Consider the following 19,560-nt stretch of genomic DNA (forward strand, 5'->3'; position numbering starts at 1 on the left):
TGATACTGGTTATAATTGATCGACGAAAGAGTACCGTTATGTCATTCACACTCGCGTCAACGATTTCGAGACTTCATCACGAGCGTACATCGTCAGCCGATTTACAGTTAGCCGAGTAAATCGTGACGTCTTCAATGTTTCAATTGATAAGTCATCGGTACTCTGCGAGGAGTGTGTCTCGTTAGCGGACGAGGTGTGGCTTTGATCCTTGTTAGCGATTCTTTGGGAATTGGATCATCGATTTTTTCAGATTACATCATTCCTCTGGCATACTTCTTATTTTAGCATTGTCTCCTCATTCTTCTTATTCCTCTAGCATTCTTCTCATCTTAGCATTGTCTTCTCATTCTTCTTATTCCTCTAGCATTCTTATTTCTTGATCTTGAGCTAGACAAGAAAAGAGTATTGTCTGAATTCGATAAATAATTTTTTTGTCCAACTGAAAGGTACCATTTCTCTTATGGAACTTGACAGGTTGACTGCCAAAAATCCAATTCAATTGAATCATCGTTGTAAAAGACTGTTCTTCTTAACACTAGATTTACGAAGCACTAAAAGTGGCCAGTTTGGATTATTTGATAAAAATACCAAGAATATATTCAGCCAGATTTTTAGCAGGCTTTTACTATAATACACGTTCCAAGGAATAAATGTGTTAAATAAATTTCCTATAAATGCATTTTTACAATCGCAATAATTGTAAATTAAAGAACATAAAACCCGTCATTTTCACGGGTCCCGTAAATCTAGTGTTAAATAATTTATCATTTTATCCGCGAATGTCTTTTTTTAGTGCAAAAATATTATTAACCATATTATGACTGTTTTTCAAGATTTTTTTTCTAAATATAATGTGTAGATTGATTTAAAATTTGTGGTATCATTCATTAATGTTATAATGTAAATAAACTATTTTTTCTAAATTTTAAATGTTAACAATGGTGCAACCTTTTCCTACTGATGAATTGGATGCAGTAAGGAGACCGATGCCTGTGGATAAAATATTAAAAATATATTTTAGAAAATTGTCGGACAATTGGTTAAGCGGAATCAAAGATGGCTACAGAATGCTCATTTCCAAAAATCGCTGACACATTTACGCTTCGTCTGTTGCAGCAACCGTAGCGATAGCGAGCACAGTGCAGATCGAGTGCGCGAGCGAGTCGATAATCGTTCACATCTCGACCGAGGACAACACGGATTTCCATGGGTTGGTGTATCCACGGGGTCTGTCGAAGAACAGCTCTTGCCTGCAGGAGTACAGGAGCCAGCCGGCCCCTATAACTTACAACCTGCCCCTGAGGTCTTGCAACACCATGCCCTTCGCGCTGGTAAGTACCTATGGCGTATCGAGCGAAACAAAACAAAACAAAACAAAGCAAAGAAAAAGAAAAGAAAGAAATAATGTGTTCGTCTTCCCACCGCGATGCGCGAGGGTCGTGACAACCTGGCAACTTGTAATCCACCACGCGTAGACTGCCTCGGAGCAAGCAGCAGGCCCCTGCGGTACAACCATAAGCGAATCGGGCATGCATAATAACCCATTAGTTTGATTAATGAGACGAAATTGCCAGATTGATTCCACGATGTTTCCCCGCTGGTAGGCGTGTCTTCGGCACGCTTTGTTCGGGCCGTTTGGTAGCCGACTCGATAATTGCGCAAATTCTGCGATCCAGAAGATCGTAGCGCAGTATAGATCGGGATGATAATATCGATAGCAGTGTTAGCGAATTATGCCGCCATTTATGGGGGCTGATTTTTATTTATTCGGGATAATTGGGCCGGCCTTCGTCTGTCTGGAATTAAATTGCGAGGTGCAGAGCATTAAATGATCCCGGCAGAAATTATGACGAGAAATCTGTGGTAGTAATTTCTGGTGAACGATACCGACAGGTTTTAAGGTGTTTAGACGTCAAGGTCAAAGTCTGCTCTTGCAAATACTAGCTTTCCCATTTTCCATCAATGCGATACTTTGCTATTCCAAATTTTTGGGGAGACTGAGACACAATTGAAAATTACTGAAATCTTGTGTGGATGATAGATCTCGAAGTTACCTCCCAGTTCAAAACCTGTTCCTTCAAATCCAAGCACTTTTCTCCGCCATAAAGTCTGAAACGCTGACTTTCAAGTACCCGAAGCACAACGCGTTCAACAATCTCTAAAGACTCCGAGTTAATGATCCTCTAAGCCATTAAACACCAAGTTCAAGGTCTCCTCTCCCAAAGCATCAGACTTTCTTCCGCCAGCGAGACTCGGGTATTGTCTACCAGGTTCTCGAAGACTGAAATATACAGGACCATTTTCCTCGTGCTGTTTAATAAGACAATTTCTCTTTAGTTTAGAAAGAGTGTTGTTCTGGTAGATTCTGCAAACTATTTCTTTTGATTCAGATAAAAAGGGCCATTTTTCTCTGACGCAGCCTTAATTCACGATAAGGTAGAGTAACTACTTTACCGACGTTCAAGCAGGCAGTCCTTTCTTGTTGAAATTTTCATTTCTTTGCCTTCAAGGTCATCCGAAGGCCATGGTACACTAGGTCGTTGACTTCTTCTTGATACGGGCTGTAATACTGTTAAGTCAAAAATACGAAGCGCCATTTAACAAAATGAAGGTGACCTTAACAATACTGACCCATTGCACTCGAAGCCATTTTAATTCTAAAACGAACCATTTCTTCATACATACGAAAATGGTGAAAATTTCATACATACGAAAATGGTGCGATTAACTTACTCGTACAGTACTGAACTGTTTAGTAATTTATTAAGTACAAACAAATTTAATAATGTAAAAAATATTTTGAATAATCATATGGATTGCATAGCTAGTCTTGACAGTCAATTTTGCTGTATAGTCAATCGAAAACTGGTCAACTTTCGTTTAAAATATTTCTTTGTCAGATTATCGCAAGTACTTGAAAAATCGTGAAAAGTGTTACGCGGGACACCGTGTATATCCTTTGGAGAAAACACTGGCATACAATGGATATAAATTATCTTTATCTGTTCTATAAAATTCAGAACAGTAATAAATAGTAGTGCAAGGGGTTAAGAGGGGGTGCGCTTCGCAATGCAGCGAACTGCGCTCTTCCTTTTTCAATTGCATGCGATTGATTTTTCTTGTTCCATTGCACGGATCAGAGGCGCGAACGGACGCGGGATAGATGAGTCGTGCAGGAGACAGATGAAAGAGGAGAAATAACGACGGCGGTGCAGGAGAGATGGTGTTGGTGGTGGATGGAATAGGCTCTCCGTGTGTAACGAGGGAATCGTGTGTTCGAGGCGAGAGATCTCTTCCTCGCCATACCATAACTGGACCGTTATGTGACCGGACTTACGGCCTTCTTCTTACGAGCGTTACGAGAGAGACGTGTGCTGGCCGTGCCGGCAGCCAACGCTCGGCCTGGGCTCTGCTACGCCTCATGTCAGCGATACATGCAGACCGCCATGCAAACGCGTGCTCGTGTCCTTAACGGACCGCTTCGCTGGTTCCTGCCATTTGCAGATAATCAACCGCCGCATCACGAGCACACACCATAGACTCTGTGTTGGTCGATTGATCCGCACAGATCCTCGATTTTTCATCGGTCTCTCTCTCCCTCTCTTCGTTTCTCTTTCTTTCCCCAATCAGAAATATCTCCTCGACCAATGGCACACTGGGGTCTCTCGTGACCCGCACAAAATTTCTGCACGTTCACTTGAAACACCGTGAAATGGCACACACGATTTAGTAACAAGCACTTAACTAGCCAATGGGTGAAAAAGAAGGAAATACTCCAGAATGGCACACACACGGTTGGAAATAATTGGACCGTTTATATTGAAAGTGGTGCAGGTCCATTTTTAGGCTGATAGAAAATACAAATATACAAATTATGTGATATCTCTCCCTGTTTTTTTAAATGGACACACCATTTTCGAAATAAACGGTCCAGTTATATACGTCAGGAATTTAAAAGGAACAAAATAATTCTAAAATGGCACACAGGGTTAGAAACAATGAATTAACTTGCCAATGGGTGAAGAAGAAGATCATACTCTAGAATGGCACACACGATTGGTAACAATTACTAACTAGTGAATGGGTGAAAAAGAAGGAAATACTCTAGAATGGCACACACACGGTTGGAAATAATTGGACCGTTTATTTTGAAAGTGGTGCTGGTCCATTTTTAGGCTGATAGAAAATACAAATATACAAATTATGTGATATCTCTCCCTGTTTTTTTAAATGGACATACCATTTTCGAAATAAACGGTCCAGTTATATACGTCAGGAATTTAAAAGGAACAAAATAATTCTAAAATGGCACACAGGGTTAGAAACAATGAATTAACTTGCCAATGGGTGAAGAAGAAGATCATACTCTAGAATGGCACACACGATTGGTAACAATTACTAACTAGTGAATGGGTGAAAAAGAAGGAAATACTCTAGAATGGCACACACACGGTTGGAAATAATTGGACCGTTTATTTTGAAAGTGGTGCGGGTCCATTTTTAGGCTGATAGAAAATACAAATATACAAATTATGTGATATCTCTCCCTGTTTTTTTAAATGGACATACCATTTTTTAAATAAACGGTCCAGTTATATACGTCAGGAATTTAAAAGGAACAAAATAATTCTAAAATGGCACACAGGGTTAGAAACAATGAATTCACTTGCCAATGGGTGAAGAAGAAGATAATACTCTAGAATGGCACACGCGATTGGTAACAATTACTTAACTAGCCAATGGGTGAAAAAGAAGGAAATATTGTAGAGTGGCACACACGGTTGGAAATAATTATATGCGTGAAGAAATAAAAAGGAACAAAATACTCTAAAATGGCACACAGGATTACCAACAATGGGTGAAAAAGAAGAAAATATTGTAGAATGGCACACACAGTTGGAAATAATTCTATACGTCAATAATTCAAAAGGAAAAAAATATTCTAAAATGGCACACAGGATTAAGAACTATGAATTAACTCGCTAATGGGTGAAGTAGAAAGAAGTACTCCAGAATGGCACACACACGGTTGGAAATAATTGGACCGTTTATATTGAAAGTGGTGCAGGTCCATTTTTAGGCTGATAGAAAATAGAAATATACAAATTATGTGATATCTCTCTGTTTTTTTAAATGGACATACCATTTTCGAAATAAACGGTGCAGTTAAATACGTCAGGAATTTAAAAGGAACAAAATAATTCTAAAATGGCACACAGGGTTAGAAACAATGAATTCACTTGCCAATGGGTGAAGAAGAAGATCATACTCTAGAATGGCACACACGATTGGTAACAATTACTTAAGTAGCCAATGGGTGAAAAAGAAGGAAATACTCTAGAATGGCACACACGATTGGTAACAATTACTTAACTAGCCAATGGGTGAAAAAGAAGGAAATACTCCAGAATGGCACACACGCGGTTGGAAATAATTGGACCGTTTATTTTGAAAGTGGTGCAGGTCCATTTTTAGGCTGATCAAAAGAACATACAAATATACAAATTATGTGATATCTCTCTGTTTTTTTAAATGGGCACACCATTTTAAACGGTCCAGTTATATACGTCAGGAATTTAAAAGGAACAAAATAATTCTAAAATGGCACACAGGGTTAGAAACAATGAATTAACTTGCCAATGGGTGAAGAAGAAGATAATACTCTAGAATGGCACACACGATTGGTAACAATTACTTAACTAGCCAATGGGTGAAGAAGAAGAAAATATTGTAGAATGGCACACACGGATGGAAATAATTATATGCGTGAAGAAATAAAAAGGAACAAAATACTCTAAAATGGCATCCAGAATTACCAACAATGGGTGAAAAAGAAGAAAATATTGTAGAATGGCACACACGGTTGGAAATAACTCTATACGTCAATAATTTAAAAGGAAAAAAATATTCTAAAATGGCACACAGGAGTAAAAACTATGAATTAACTCGGTACTGGGCGAAAAAGAAGAAAATACTGTAGAAATGGTACACAGGGTTACAAACAATAAGTGTATAAGAAGAAAATACTGTAGAATGGCACACACGGTTGGAAATAATCATATGCGTGAAGAAATAAAAAGGAACAAGATACTCTAAAATGGCATACAGGATTACAAACAATGGGTTAAAAAGAAGAAAATACTATAGAATAGCACACACGGTTGGAAATAATTCTATACGTCAATAATTTAAAAGGAAAAAAATTATTCTAAAATGGCACACATTATTAAAAACTATGAATTAACTCGGTAATGAGCGAAAAAGAAGAAAATACTGTAGAAATGGTACACACGATTGGAAATAATTATATGCGTCGAGAATTCAAAAGGAACAAAATACACTAAAATGGCACACAGGATTAGAAACAATGAATTAACTCGCTAATGGGTGAAAGAGAGGAAAATACCGTAGAATGGCACACACGATTGGAATCAATTCTATACGTGAAGGTACGTAAAACATAACCTCTAAAATGGTGCACGCTACAAGAAACAATAATGCATGAACGCGCCAAAAGGAAGAAAATGCAGTAAAACGGCGCGCGCACACACACGGCGAAAATAATTACGCTTCGAAGGGGTCAAAAAGAAGAAATCCAGCGGAATAGGGGGGTATGCGGCAACTGTATGGTCAAGTGAAAGGTCCCGACTCCCTCGAGAGTAAATGGCGACGGTTAAGTCGGGTCTGCATAATTTAAGGGCTGGTATGCCGATGGGAACAATTTGTCCCGGGAAGGAAGAAACTTGCGCCGCGGCCCGACTAGGCCCGGGACAAGGTTGAGGAAGGTGAGCAACAGTGTCTTTGACCTCTACGATCCCTCGAGATCGTGGTGGGCGTCTCGAGGGAGAGAACTGTGGGCAGCCCGGACACATCCTGGACGATGGCTAGCTCGTATACGAACACGCTCATGCGAATCGTAAATTAAACAACCTCGCGGCGTGTCGGTACTTTCGTCGTTGCCGTGCGATGCGGCCTTTCGAATCACCTATCGCATCGGCCACCGTCGAGAGCTGTCCATAATCATTATAATGGACAATGCGGGATGACTCATCCGCCCAGTGCTAGGGATATCTCACTTCTGGGTGCATCGTTCTCACGCGAAAAAATTCACGATGCTGCTTCCATCCTAGATAAACATTCCGTTTGTTGATGCGTCCTGCAATCGACATTTTCAGACACCATTCGCTTGTTCACTCCGTTTTATTTCGCTTCGATCGCTGGACATTTTTTGTCCACCATTTTCCGGAAATTCTACCGTACAAACTCGCGCAGATTGGCAAATACCTCAGCCCTCAGATTCCATTGAACTCTTCTCCCTCAGTGTTTAAGTATCATCTCACTTAAAATGGCAAATAATTCTTTCTCCTTAAATCACTGGACATTTTATGCCCGAGTTTCCGGAAATTCTACAAACTCACGAAGATTAAATAGTGCCATTTTAGTGAAGTTAACCCTTTGCACTCGATGCCATCGATTCTAGACTCATAATGTCCCCTCAGAGGCGAAATCGGAGCGCAAAGGACCATTGTCCATGGCATTGATGCCATTTTGTAAAGGGCTGTCTAATTTTTACCATAACAGACGCATTGGATGCCTATAAAATGCCCAAAACCACAGCTTTTGGGTAAAGAAATAAAATTTTGAAAGAATGAAAGAATCGTATCGATGTGCCATTTTCAATTTATCGGAACTATGAAATCAAGAATGAATTTTTATCATGCATCATGCATCATCCTGATAATTTTCGGGCAGCGCTGTACAGAGCGAGTGTGAGATAACGGGACGCGGCGGTATTAAAAATGGCACCGGTCGAAACGCGGGCCAAATACGGCCGAGCCGGGCCAACATTTCGGTCGGTTACGTAATCGGTTCTCATGCAGCCATTTCCGCGAGTCGATCCAGATGCCCGTTACGTAACGGAGACTCGACGATGACCATTTCGCAGCGGTCGAGCGCTTATGCACTCCGGGGCAGCTGCGCTCTCGAGAACGGTCCCTGCCTCTTTCATTAATCTGTCGTTCGTTTTTTGCGTGACTGCCGGCAATTTGTAGGTTCCTCTCCCGAGGAAATGGTACCTTTTTGTCGGCCGGCAAGAAAATCTCTCGTTTCGCAGCGATCGACGTAACAAGAATGGCTTTCGGGACCATTTATCATAGGAAAGAAACGTTTCCGCTGTTTCTACGGACTCCAAATCACGATTCTTAATCGTTCGTGCCACTGGAAGACAGTTTTGAGTATAACTGGAAGTTATTTCAAGCATAAAATATACTATGCTATAGTGTATTCGCTCGAAATAACATTTATTGGGATTTTTAGAATGCGGTAAAATGGTACACGGATAAATCGTCACATTTTCTCCAGGATTTTTAGAATGCTTTAAAATGGTACACATATTGATCGTGATATCCTTTTTTAGGATTTTTAGAATGCATTGAAACGATGTCCACATAAATTATGTTGTTATTGTATTGTTGTGATTAGACTGCGGATCTATATGCAAAATAAAAGCGAAATAAAAATTTATTTCTTCTTTTAGTTATTTTATTAAGTTGAAATCGATACGCTGATATCCTTAATTCTTTTTAATATGTCACTTTGAATTGTGGTTAGCCATTTTTGTCATAAATGCATAAAATCCGCAGTCCAGTTATGATGGTAAACGATTGAAGTCGAAGATCGAATTCTTCTGGCCGCGTCGGTTCGTTTCGCAACGATTCCCCGTATTGGTCAAAATGGCAGCGGTTTACGCGAGCGTAGTGACCGTAGGATGCTCTTCCTCAGGGTTTCGCAAACCTCCGATTCGACGAGCGGCCGAAGCCGTGTCGGATATTCGCACATGCATGCGAAATAACTGGCTCGCTTGCGTTGCTCATTAACGGCACCCGTATCTCGCTGTATAGCATAGCATAGCGCGGTTCCACAGCACGGTGGGCCGGCTCTCTCGCCGCCATTTGTATTTCCACGCGAAACACGTACCGAACGAACCTAACCGAGTCTCTCTGCAACACCGAGGGTGGAGAGTGGAACCGAATCGTTCTCTCTCGCTAATGGTCCGTGCACCGTGAGAGAATTCGCCGGCGAAATACCACTCCCGGCTGCTCGCCATTTTCTTTTTCTTTTTTGACCCTTTCAGCACTGGACAACGGCACATCTCGTTCAAGTTTCCACCGCCCGAAAATTATGGCTGTGGCGCAAAAATGTTTCAGACGAAAATTGTAGGATACAAAAGAGAGATGATTGCATTTCTTTGAATTTTTTATTGATAAAAAGTTTTCGAGAATCGGAAAAAATATCAAAAGATTTAAAAATGAACATTAAGAAGTAGGCTGCAGAATTTAATAGAAAGGAAATTTGAATAGGAAAGTGTCGGGATGTTTCAAGAAGAGATTGTTTGAAAGTAAAATTTGAAGAATGCAAAAGGAATATAAAAAAAACTCGTAGCACAATTTTTTAATATTTGACTGATGCTCGCCTCGCATGATTGGACAGTTCCGAGGCAGAGTGTCGCGAATGGCCACTTTAGGTGGAAAGAAGTCACGTCAGAAAATAGATATAACATTCATATATTCTTCTTTCGGAATGTTTATTAAGCCTAATTATACCCATAATAATTCATTTAATACCGATGTAAGTATCGAAATCAATACGTGAAAACTCCGAACCGTAACACGGCGAATTCTAAAGAAAATTATGTCAGAGCAATAAATATGAATCTTTAAGCTTGTATGCACGATATTAACATAAGTAGATATTTACATTAACGTTCAGAAAGTTTGTCAATTATAATTTATATAATATGTAAATTAAACTATAATTTATATAATATTTTCCAATATAAATATTATTTTTTAAGGTTCTACACATGTTGAATCTCATTTCATGACCTAACAGAAAATTTCAATCGGTTTGAAGAAGCATGAAACGATCTATGATTTTTTTGCACCTGAAATGGCCATTCGCGACACTGTGCGAGGGCGTGTTCTCCGAAGACATTTTTTGAAAGTTCGCCGATGGTGGAAGTTACGTGGCGATCACGAAATTTCGCGAGGTCAATTGCGCAAGGGTCTGGAAAGTTTGGAGAACATGCGTGGCCGGTCCACCGGTTTTGGATGCGCCAGGGAAAGTTATCGATTTCGAAAGAATGTCTGACCGACTTCGCCTCGGCTCGTTCTTCCCTCGGCCAGAGATTTCGCGACGTTGATTGGCGAATATGGATGAGCCGTTTAACGCTCTCGAAATGCTGAAATCGACCTCGATGATATCGGCCGATCGGCGGAACACCGGAATCGGCTTACGAAAACGGTCAGCGGAGATGATTGAGCTGGTGAACGCCATTTTTACGCCATCGATTCGGTTGTTCAATCATTTCCACTTCGCTCTGTTCTAATTCTGCATTTTGAAATATCAGAAGAAATAAGTGCGACTATTAACGCTAGATTTACGGAGCACTGAACGTGCTCTAAAAGTATTTTACATTAGTTTACAAAAATAAGAAAAATGTGTTTGTTGAAGTTTTTAAATAATATATACCCGAAGAAATAAATTTGTTGAATAATTCCTCCGTGGATGCATCTTTACGATTTCAATAATCGTGAAATTAAAAATATTAGAATCCGCCATTTTGACGAGTTCCGCTAGTGTTAAAGCGTGCACATCGTTGCGATTACTGTCATTGATTTTTTGTCAGAAATGGTATTTTAACCCTTTGCACCCGAAGCCATTTTAACTCCAAAACGAAACATTCCTTCCGACCTACAATATTTCCCTTCTATATATATTTTTCATGCTATACAAACAATTAAATAAAACAAAATACAAACAAATTTAATGTTGTAAAAAATATTTTGAATAGTGATACAGGAATTTTCAATTCGAGTGCTAAGGGTTAAAAATGGCACAGAAATGGTCCCACAAATTCCGTAAAAATTGAGAATGTTCCTGAAAAGTATTCCTAAAAATAATCACGAGAATAAGTAAAAAATAATCCTGTCAATTACTTCGAAATTGTCCTGAATATTTTCGAAAAAGTAGTCTGAGAGCGCTCGTAGAAATGGTCGTTTTTAATCGGTACTTTCCGCCGTAATTTTCCTTTGTTCTTTCCGATGACCTAACCCCGGCCATTGTAATACTACTCGCGAGGCTCGAGATCGATTGAATCAGCCTCTATTCTGACCACACACGGAAAATCTTGCGTCGAATACGTAGAATTGCACAGCACGCCGGCCGTACACTTTTACTTTTACGAATCGAGCGTGGGCCGCCGTTTGCTTCGCTGCCCACTGCGTGTCAACCCACTCGATAGTCACTATAGTCATTTTAAGGACTATCCGCGTCGGCGGGTCCGCCGAAAAAGCGGAACGACCTTCGCCGTAAAAAACAACAAGCATTGTCTCCTATCCTTGGGAATTTATCGCACGATCTCGGATTATGCATGAGGCTTTCGAAAGGTCTTGCCGAAATTGGAGTGGTCTGAATCTAAAGGCGTGCAAAAGTCTAACAATGACGGACAGTTAATAGTACACTGCGGATTTTATGCAATTAAGAAAAAAATGAGTGGGTACAATTTAAAGCAGGAGATCGATCAAAAGAATTTAAGAATTTTAATGCATTATTCCAAGCTTATCAATATTAAAAGAAAAAAGAACATTCTGTTTGGCTCCTGTTCATTGTAATCGAAGCAAACAATTTTTATTTTGCAACAATTTTGACAAAAATCCTTAGTCTAGTAATTAGAAAATAGACATTAGTGTAAAACATACGGAAGAAAATGTATCAGAAAAATTTAAGGACTATTTAGGAATGTAAAATTTAAGAATTAATTTTTTATTTAATTGCTGCCTTTTTATTTTGCATAAAGATCCGCTGTTTAGTTATTACAACTATTCGTAGATTCAACTGTGATCGTATCGAGTAAGTGGGTGTGTATTGCTTCGTAAATATGGCAATAAAGATTTTGAATTGTTCAGAAAAATTTGATTTCTTGCAGCGTTACGGTGACTTTGAACAAGCCTGTAGAGGATCTATGACGATTTTATCGATCTAACGAATCCGGTGAGCCACAGGTTGCACGCCCCCGCGATTATGCGAACCACGTCTCCTTTGTTTATCTCCTTTTGCATTTAATTCTACGCCCGCCCATTCGAGAATACTTCGGGCCAGTGGTTCTTCAGTTTAAACAATTTTAACATTCGCCTAAATATTTTCGAACCACAGTGCAAAGTGAGTCGTTTATCAATTGTAAATGTACAAAACCTGCGAACAAGTAGTCAAAATAAAAACAAAGTGGTAGTAAAAATTCATCGTTCAAATCCGCCAGTAATAATCATTATATCACATAATAAAATTATTATTAAATTGTTCGAAAGCGACTCAAACCCTTCGCTACCCTGAGTTCAATATTTAAAAATTCGTCATTCGAATCCTCCACTAATCGTTTCACATTCTCTTATAAAATAATAAAATTTCACTTTTCTATAGTAGGAACTTCATTGTGCCAGATTGTTCCCAATTGATCCAGAAGACAATTGTTCGAAAGCGACTCAAACCCTTCACTACCTTATCGAATTGAATATTGAAAAATTCATCGTTCGAATCCTCCACTAGTCGTTTCACATACTCTTATAAAATAATGACATTTCAATCTTCAATATTAGGAACTTCATTGTGCCGGATTGTTCTCAATTGATCCAGAAGACAATTGTTCGAAAGCGACTCAAACCCTTCACTACCTTATCGAATTGAATATTGAAAAATTCATCGTTCGAATCCTCCACTAGTCGTTTCACATACTCTTATAAAATAATGACATTTCAATCTTCAATATTAGGAACTTCATTGTGCCGGATTGTTCTCAATTGATCCAGAAGATAGTTGTTCGAAAGCGACTCAAACCCTTCACTACCTTATCGAAACCAATATTGAAAAATTCATCGTTCGAATCTTCTACTAATCATTTCACATCCGCTTATAAAATAATTACATTTCAGTTTTCTATGTATATTAGGAATTCTATTGTGCCGGATTGTTACCAATTGATCCAGAAGACAATTGTTCGAAAGCCACTCAAACCCTTCACTCCCTTATCGAAACGAATATTGAAAAATTCATCGTTCGAATCTTCTACTAATCATTTCACATCCTCTTACAAAATAATTACATTTCAGTTTTCTATGTATATTAGGAATTCTATTGTGCCGGATTGTTCCCAATTGATCCAGAAGATAGTTGTTCGAAAGCGACTCAAACCCTTCACTCCCTTATCGAAACCAATATTGAAAAATTCATCGTTCGAATCTTCTACTAATCATTTCACATCCTCTTACAAAATAATTACATTTCAGTTTTCTATGTATATTAGGAATTCTATTGTGCCGGAGTGTTCCCAATTGATCCAGAAGACAATTGTTCAAAAGCGACTCAAACCCTTCACTACCTTACCGAAATCAATATTGAAAAATTCATCGTTCGAATCTTCTACTAATCATTTCACATCCTCTTACAAAATAATTACATTTCAGTTTTCTATGTATATTAGGAATTCTATTGTGCCGGATTGTTCCCAATTGATCCAGAAGACAATTGTTCGAAAGCGACTCAAACCCACTGCTAGCCAATCGAATTCAATATCCTCTGCACGCGGAAAATTCTTGTAGTATTCAGCAGAACCAGTTCCACATTTTTCCCCTGGCCCGTGTTCGACAAGAAGCAAATGAAATCGATCCGAGCATTCGGTTGATAGATCATCCAGGAGTTAATCAAGCTTCCGGCGCGATAAAAAAAAACCGTGTGTGCCGGGTAATAAATATCTGTTCCCGGCAAAAAACAGCTTCGAGAGCGAGCATCGAGCGCCGTAAAATGGAATCGATTAAAGGATACCACCGCGACGATTATCGAATTTCAACGCTTCGAATCCTTTCGAATTCAATGATCCTTGGAGAAAATTCCTCGGGCTCAAGGATACAGCCCCGCGCCACAAAGTATTCAGCGAAACCAGTTCTCGATTTTTCCACGCTCGTCCCGGCGCGTTTAACAAGAAGCAAATTAAGTGTTTTCAAGTATCCCGTTGCCGGGATCATCGACGAGTTTAACCATGCTCTCGCCCCCATAAAAACGATCCGGACGGCGCTAAGTATACAAATAAGAACCCGCTATTTTATCCTGCGAGCCTCGACTATTTCGATTATTTAGGATATTTGCAATTCGTGTTCCACCGGCGGTCTCCGTTCGTTCGGGAATAAACGCAAATTAGAAAACTAGGGGATTACTTGTTTGCAGAGATTCAGATAAGAAATTATTAGATACGCGTTAATTATGGAAAAGTATAGTTTACCGCGTCGTAGGTTGCGATTAAAGCTGCGGCAGGATTATAAAATTTTTAGAGGAAATTAAAGAACAGTAAATTCAGTCTTGGACTGTTCAATTGCGATTGCTATTGGTCGTTACGCTGTTATATTTTTGTAGAGTGACGTGCTAGTGGAATAACGTTTTTGTGAATTGGAAAGTCTAATTTAATTCAATTCCTGGTTTCTGTTTGTACATTTATTTCTAAACGCTTGTAAATACACAGTAAAAAGTATATATATAGTTCAATTCTAAGTGCAATTCCAAAAATGCAGCCAGTTGCATCGGATGCGCCAGAGTTCTCCATTGTTAATCAACGACCAACTTCGTACGCACGCGAGGAAATTTAATTTAATCGCCCACGCTATTCTTCTCGCCACAAAACATTCAGCGAAACCAGTTCCCCAATTTTTCGCGAACGATCCCGAGGTTGGAACGTACTCGAGAGGATCGAGATTATGGATCATCCGCTAATCGCGGCATTCTCAATAAAATCAGGTAGCGCCGCACAGTGGTCGATTTTCTTGAGAAATGGAACAAAAATTAATATCGCCCAAGGACTCAAGTTAGTAAACTAATTGTACTAACTTCTCAAAAAATCCAAGTCGTATGGTCCAACATTCAAAAAGTTATCGTCCTTTTAGAAGTGTCCGAATATTACTGCGATTCCACTGTACGTTTACGAACGGCTATAGAACTCAACAAACTGCAAAAAGCTGCAGCTGTTTTTAAATTTTTCAGTTGCACTAATGAATAATCTATTATATGCAATAAAAAAGAATTCATTCGGAGACGTTCCGAAGAAGATATGTAACAATATATAGACTATCAATATTTAAACAATTTATGGATTATTGTTATATTTTAGACCCATACTTTCAGTTTTTCAAAAAATGTTGAACCCGTTCAGTTCCAATTGAAGTACCAATTTAAGTTTCCAGTTCAGTAGCAATTATTTCAGTTACAAACCAGAATAAACAAAAGAAACTTATCAGTCTGACGTATTAGACATTAATAAATCAAGTTACCAAAAAATGTTCATTTTTGAAAGAAATTCTTTTCGCATTTTTGTCCCATTTTTCGAGGAAATCCCTCGTCCTGCTAATAAATATTTCCGACCGGTTGAAAAACAGTGTGAGACAAGAGCGAGCGTGTGTTGCGTCGCGTTCTTCGGAAAAGTGCATCGCGCCCCGATATGTCATCCAACTAGCGTCGAAGCGACGCGCGCGTTGTGTGTCGCCGAAGAGGAAACAACATTGGAGCGAGAATCGTTTCGACAGCCGCAGTAAATCGCAAAATGGGCGGTCGGCACGCCGGTGTATCCAGTTCTAACTACCTCGTGGCTACGGTATCCTTGACGATGGCCTTGCCAGCGCGTCGTTGCACCTGTGTGCAACGAATGCAACGATACATCCTCGTGGAAAGGTACGCCGCGTACAGTTAGCGCAGTTTCGCGCCTCCGCTCCGCTCCGCGCCGGAAATTCGCGTTAGCCGAGAGTTGAACGCGCCGGAAACCGTAGCCGCCGCCATTTTTGAGTCGCTAGTTTCCCGATGTCCAGACTGCGGATTATTATGCAAAATAAATATTGCCTGCTTCTGTCGCAAGAGACAGGAGCCAGGTAAATATTCGATCCTTCGATCATTTTAACAAAAATGAAAATAATACAGTAAACAAGTAGTGAAAAATAATATATAAGACTCCGTAGCGATAAGGTAGAGCGACCACGTTACCGACAAAAATGGGCGAAGAATGGTTTTGCGTGCCTCAACTTTTCGTCCTTATATGAGAATATTTATCGCTGGGAAAGGGCTCGTTCGAAAGAGGAAGGTTCAATCTAGACCGCGCTGGTCATGAGCTGACGGGATTATGCAGATCTTTGGTAATATAGCAAAACTGAGCCTACACTATTTGAAGCAACATAACATTTTAAAAATTAGATCAAATGACTTGAATTTTATTGAGAAGTTAGCAGGATTAGTTTATTAGACGAGGTGTAAGAAATTTTTGAAAAAAGTTTGAACTGGTCGGAATCGCAAAAGAAATAGTAAAAGTTGGCGTTTTTTAGCTTTTTTATCTGAGCCTGTATTGAAAATTTAAAAAATGTGTTTGATTCGCTTGAATAAATTATATCCATGCTGAAAAGTTCACCGATATTGGTTAATTCGTTTACGAGTTATAAACGCTTAAACGTGGAATCTTAAGTCAGTGTCTGAAGGCCGTGAACGGAAATTATACAGCAGTTACCGACCTGCTGGCTCTGCAAAAGTCACGTGACTGCCCTTGACTCTTAACCCTTCCGCGATTGAAATACAACCGATCGGAAAAGAACGCACTACAGTGAATTCTCATTACGAGTCAGTGTCAACCTTACAGTTTGGAGTCAGTGGAACTACCCACACCACCGCGGTGAGGGGCCGAAGCTCGAGAGCCATCTCTCGAGCTACGTGCAACATTGTATCGAAGAAAGACATTTTCTCAGTCTTCTTGTCACTATCGCTTAGTAGTCACAGGCTTTTATGACTTGTAGACGGATATGACTCTTAGGTTTCCAGCGTGCCCTGTGTATTTCAAATGCGACGCTCATCGACAACCTCAGATTTCGTATAAGAGTCAGTCACCAGAACGGCGCAACTGACTCTTAACGAGAATTCACTGTATTTGTTTTCTGCGACGGTACGAGTCGCGAAAATAACGTCCGGTTCAGTTTCTTAGGGTTTTATTTGCGGACGCGGGATTGCTCGAATGCGAATTTTGCAAAAGCACCGTGCAAATTGTCAGCAATCAATCCTCAGCGGTGAATCGTGGATTTTGAACGTTTACAGTGGGGCGAGACTGATCGAAACGAGGCAGAGATGATGTTTGTAAAAGTCACGTGACTACCCTTGGCTCTTAAATCATTTTAATCTCCACACTGTTTCATAACCTAACTCTTTCTTGCTCTCTTTCTCTCTCTGTGCCATTTCATTGAGCGTTCGTTTGCTGCCATTCTTCGACAACCACAGGTTTCGTCCACACTGCTTTCAGAGTGTATGATCTTCCTAGATCGGGCACAGCGATCGATCAAGCCCGATCTCGTTCGCGTCGATCCAACAAGACTCGTATTAACAGGCGTGGGACACCAGTGAACAGTAGTATGAGGGATGTTTCCGCGATCGTCAGGGAAACGATCGGTTTCACCGTTCGTTAAATGCAAATTAACCGGTGTGACGAGACAAAGGATACCGCGGCGGAAAAGCTGGACGACTTGTCGTGCCAGGAAAATGAAAAATTATTATCTTGATGTTGGGCAACGTCTGGGAAACACCATTTTGCTTTCTCGTCCGAGAAACGTGAAAGACGTTCCTCCTAATCCGTCAAACAATCACTGAAGAGAATCGAACAAGACAAGCAGAAGGTGTATACAACATTCTTAAAACAATTGACGATTGTTAGAGATAGTGGCTAAATAAAAATATCCGTGCAGCTTTTAAACATTTTTTCGAGTTGAAAATAATATAATGTATATTATTATATATAAATGCACAAAATCCACTAATACTTAGTAAACGACATTGTTTAAAATTAGCACCAATCAAGGATCTTTGCAGTACACTTTCAATTAAACACATAAACTGACAGGAAATTGTTGGAAACGTAATTGAACAAAAATTCGTGGTGCAAAGGGTTAATTTTCAAAAATTCTCCATCACGTTTCCCGATCGCCAATTAAAAGTAGTAATTGCATTCGCAGGTTCAATTACTACGTGATTTATTTCGTCCAACAGACGAGTCACCCTTGTCCGCCTTAATTAATTTCCGAACATTGATGCGAGAAGAGGCCTGGTTAACGATTTGTTTAATGTCCGTTCAATGCAATTGCATTCTGCAAACGCTGCGTCTGTTGCGATAAAATTTTTTCAGTTGTAACCTTCCCGTGGTCAATCGGTCCTGGCCCCGTCGTTATTACCGGAAGTATTAATTGCAGTTTCGTGCCTCAATCGGTGCTTGATGTATTCCGTTTAGAATGACGAGTTACATTTTTTTTTGCGATAAACGTCGGTTTTAATTAATTGCAAGCGTGCTCGCGGCGATTAAGCGTGCCCGGTACATTAATTGCGAATCCGATGTTCCGAGAAGCGGTTTTTTCGGGATATCTGTCTTAAGGGGACACGAAATCATATAAGTTTAAAACAAAAAATTATTTTTCTCGGTTATTGTTACGTAAAATGAGAATATCTCTTTAGGGGATATTCAACGTCGCCATTTCGTAATTCTAGGTAATGAAGAAAATATTAAAGTAAGGTCAAGGTGTTGCTAACCGTCTCCTAAAAAGATATTCTCATTTTATTTAACAGGTACTTAACAAAACGATTTATAATCTTACCAGTAATTTTAAACTTGATGGTGTAGCCCCTTGATTAAACTGAAATTCAATTTGCATCAGCGTTTATAACACTTTTGTCAGAGTCATAACGATTCGCATAGGAGCCGGTTGAATGGCCAGCACCGCGGGAGTATAATAAACGAAATGTACCCGTGCACGGTGTTTGTTAAAATCTCAGGGTAGGTTTAACGATTTAATAAAGCGCGAAACAGTGGGAAAAAGTTTATTGCGTCGGGCGAGAGGTTCGTTAAAATCGACGCGAAGGGAAAGGGCTATTTGTCATTATTAAAACTGCTGGCCGCGGTTTGCGCATTTGCATGGCAGCCGTAAACGCTCTGCCCGCTTTTGCCAAGCGATCATTAGGTGGCGGAATTTATGTGCGCGCGGCAATCGGCGCGGCGGTGTAGCGTTCTTGAATCCTCGAAGATTGATGGACCCATACTCATGAAATATGTAGCAAAAATGTCCGCCGATTGGACGCTCCTCTGGCGCGACTCGAGTTTGCATGCAAATCTAGATGATCGGGGCCTTGTTTTTGCAACCGGAATAAATTCGAAACGTTTACAGGATTACGCGGGGCTCGATTTAGTTGTAAATTGAAAAGGAATCCTCCGGAACTTCATTACCATTTTTCCTCGACCGGCGTCCTTGAGACATTTCAAGCCTCGGGCCATGTGATTTAATTGCTTCTAGATGAAAATTTTATTGGACGTTTCCTCGACGCTCCTTTTTAGATCCTTGGATCTTCGGAAAAATTACAGTCTGGATTCCGACTGGTTATGGACTAGAGAAATATTATATTAAACGTCGCCATTTCTGTTCGTTTAGTGTCTTTCCCGATATAAGTCACTTGCGC

At 39.9% G+C, this 19,560-nt stretch overlaps 1 protein-coding gene across 1 annotated transcript in view; it reads left to right on the forward strand.

Moving 5' to 3' along the window:
- The window catches only part of Pio (zona pellucida domain-containing protein piopio), a 146,685-nt gene that overhangs the window by 78,854 nt on the left and 48,271 nt on the right, over positions 1 to 19,560 (forward strand). Inside the window, exon 4 of the mRNA XM_076798109.1 lies at positions 1,117 to 1,331. Within this exon, the coding sequence (XP_076654224.1) occupies positions 1,117 to 1,331 (215 nt within the window). The remainder of the gene's footprint in view (positions 1 to 1,116; positions 1,332 to 19,560) is intronic.

This window comes from Halictus rubicundus, chromosome 1 (assembly GCF_050948215.1).
Source record: "Halictus rubicundus isolate RS-2024b chromosome 1, iyHalRubi1_principal, whole genome shotgun sequence".
Taxonomy (NCBI): domain Eukaryota; kingdom Metazoa; phylum Arthropoda; class Insecta; order Hymenoptera; family Halictidae; genus Halictus; species Halictus rubicundus.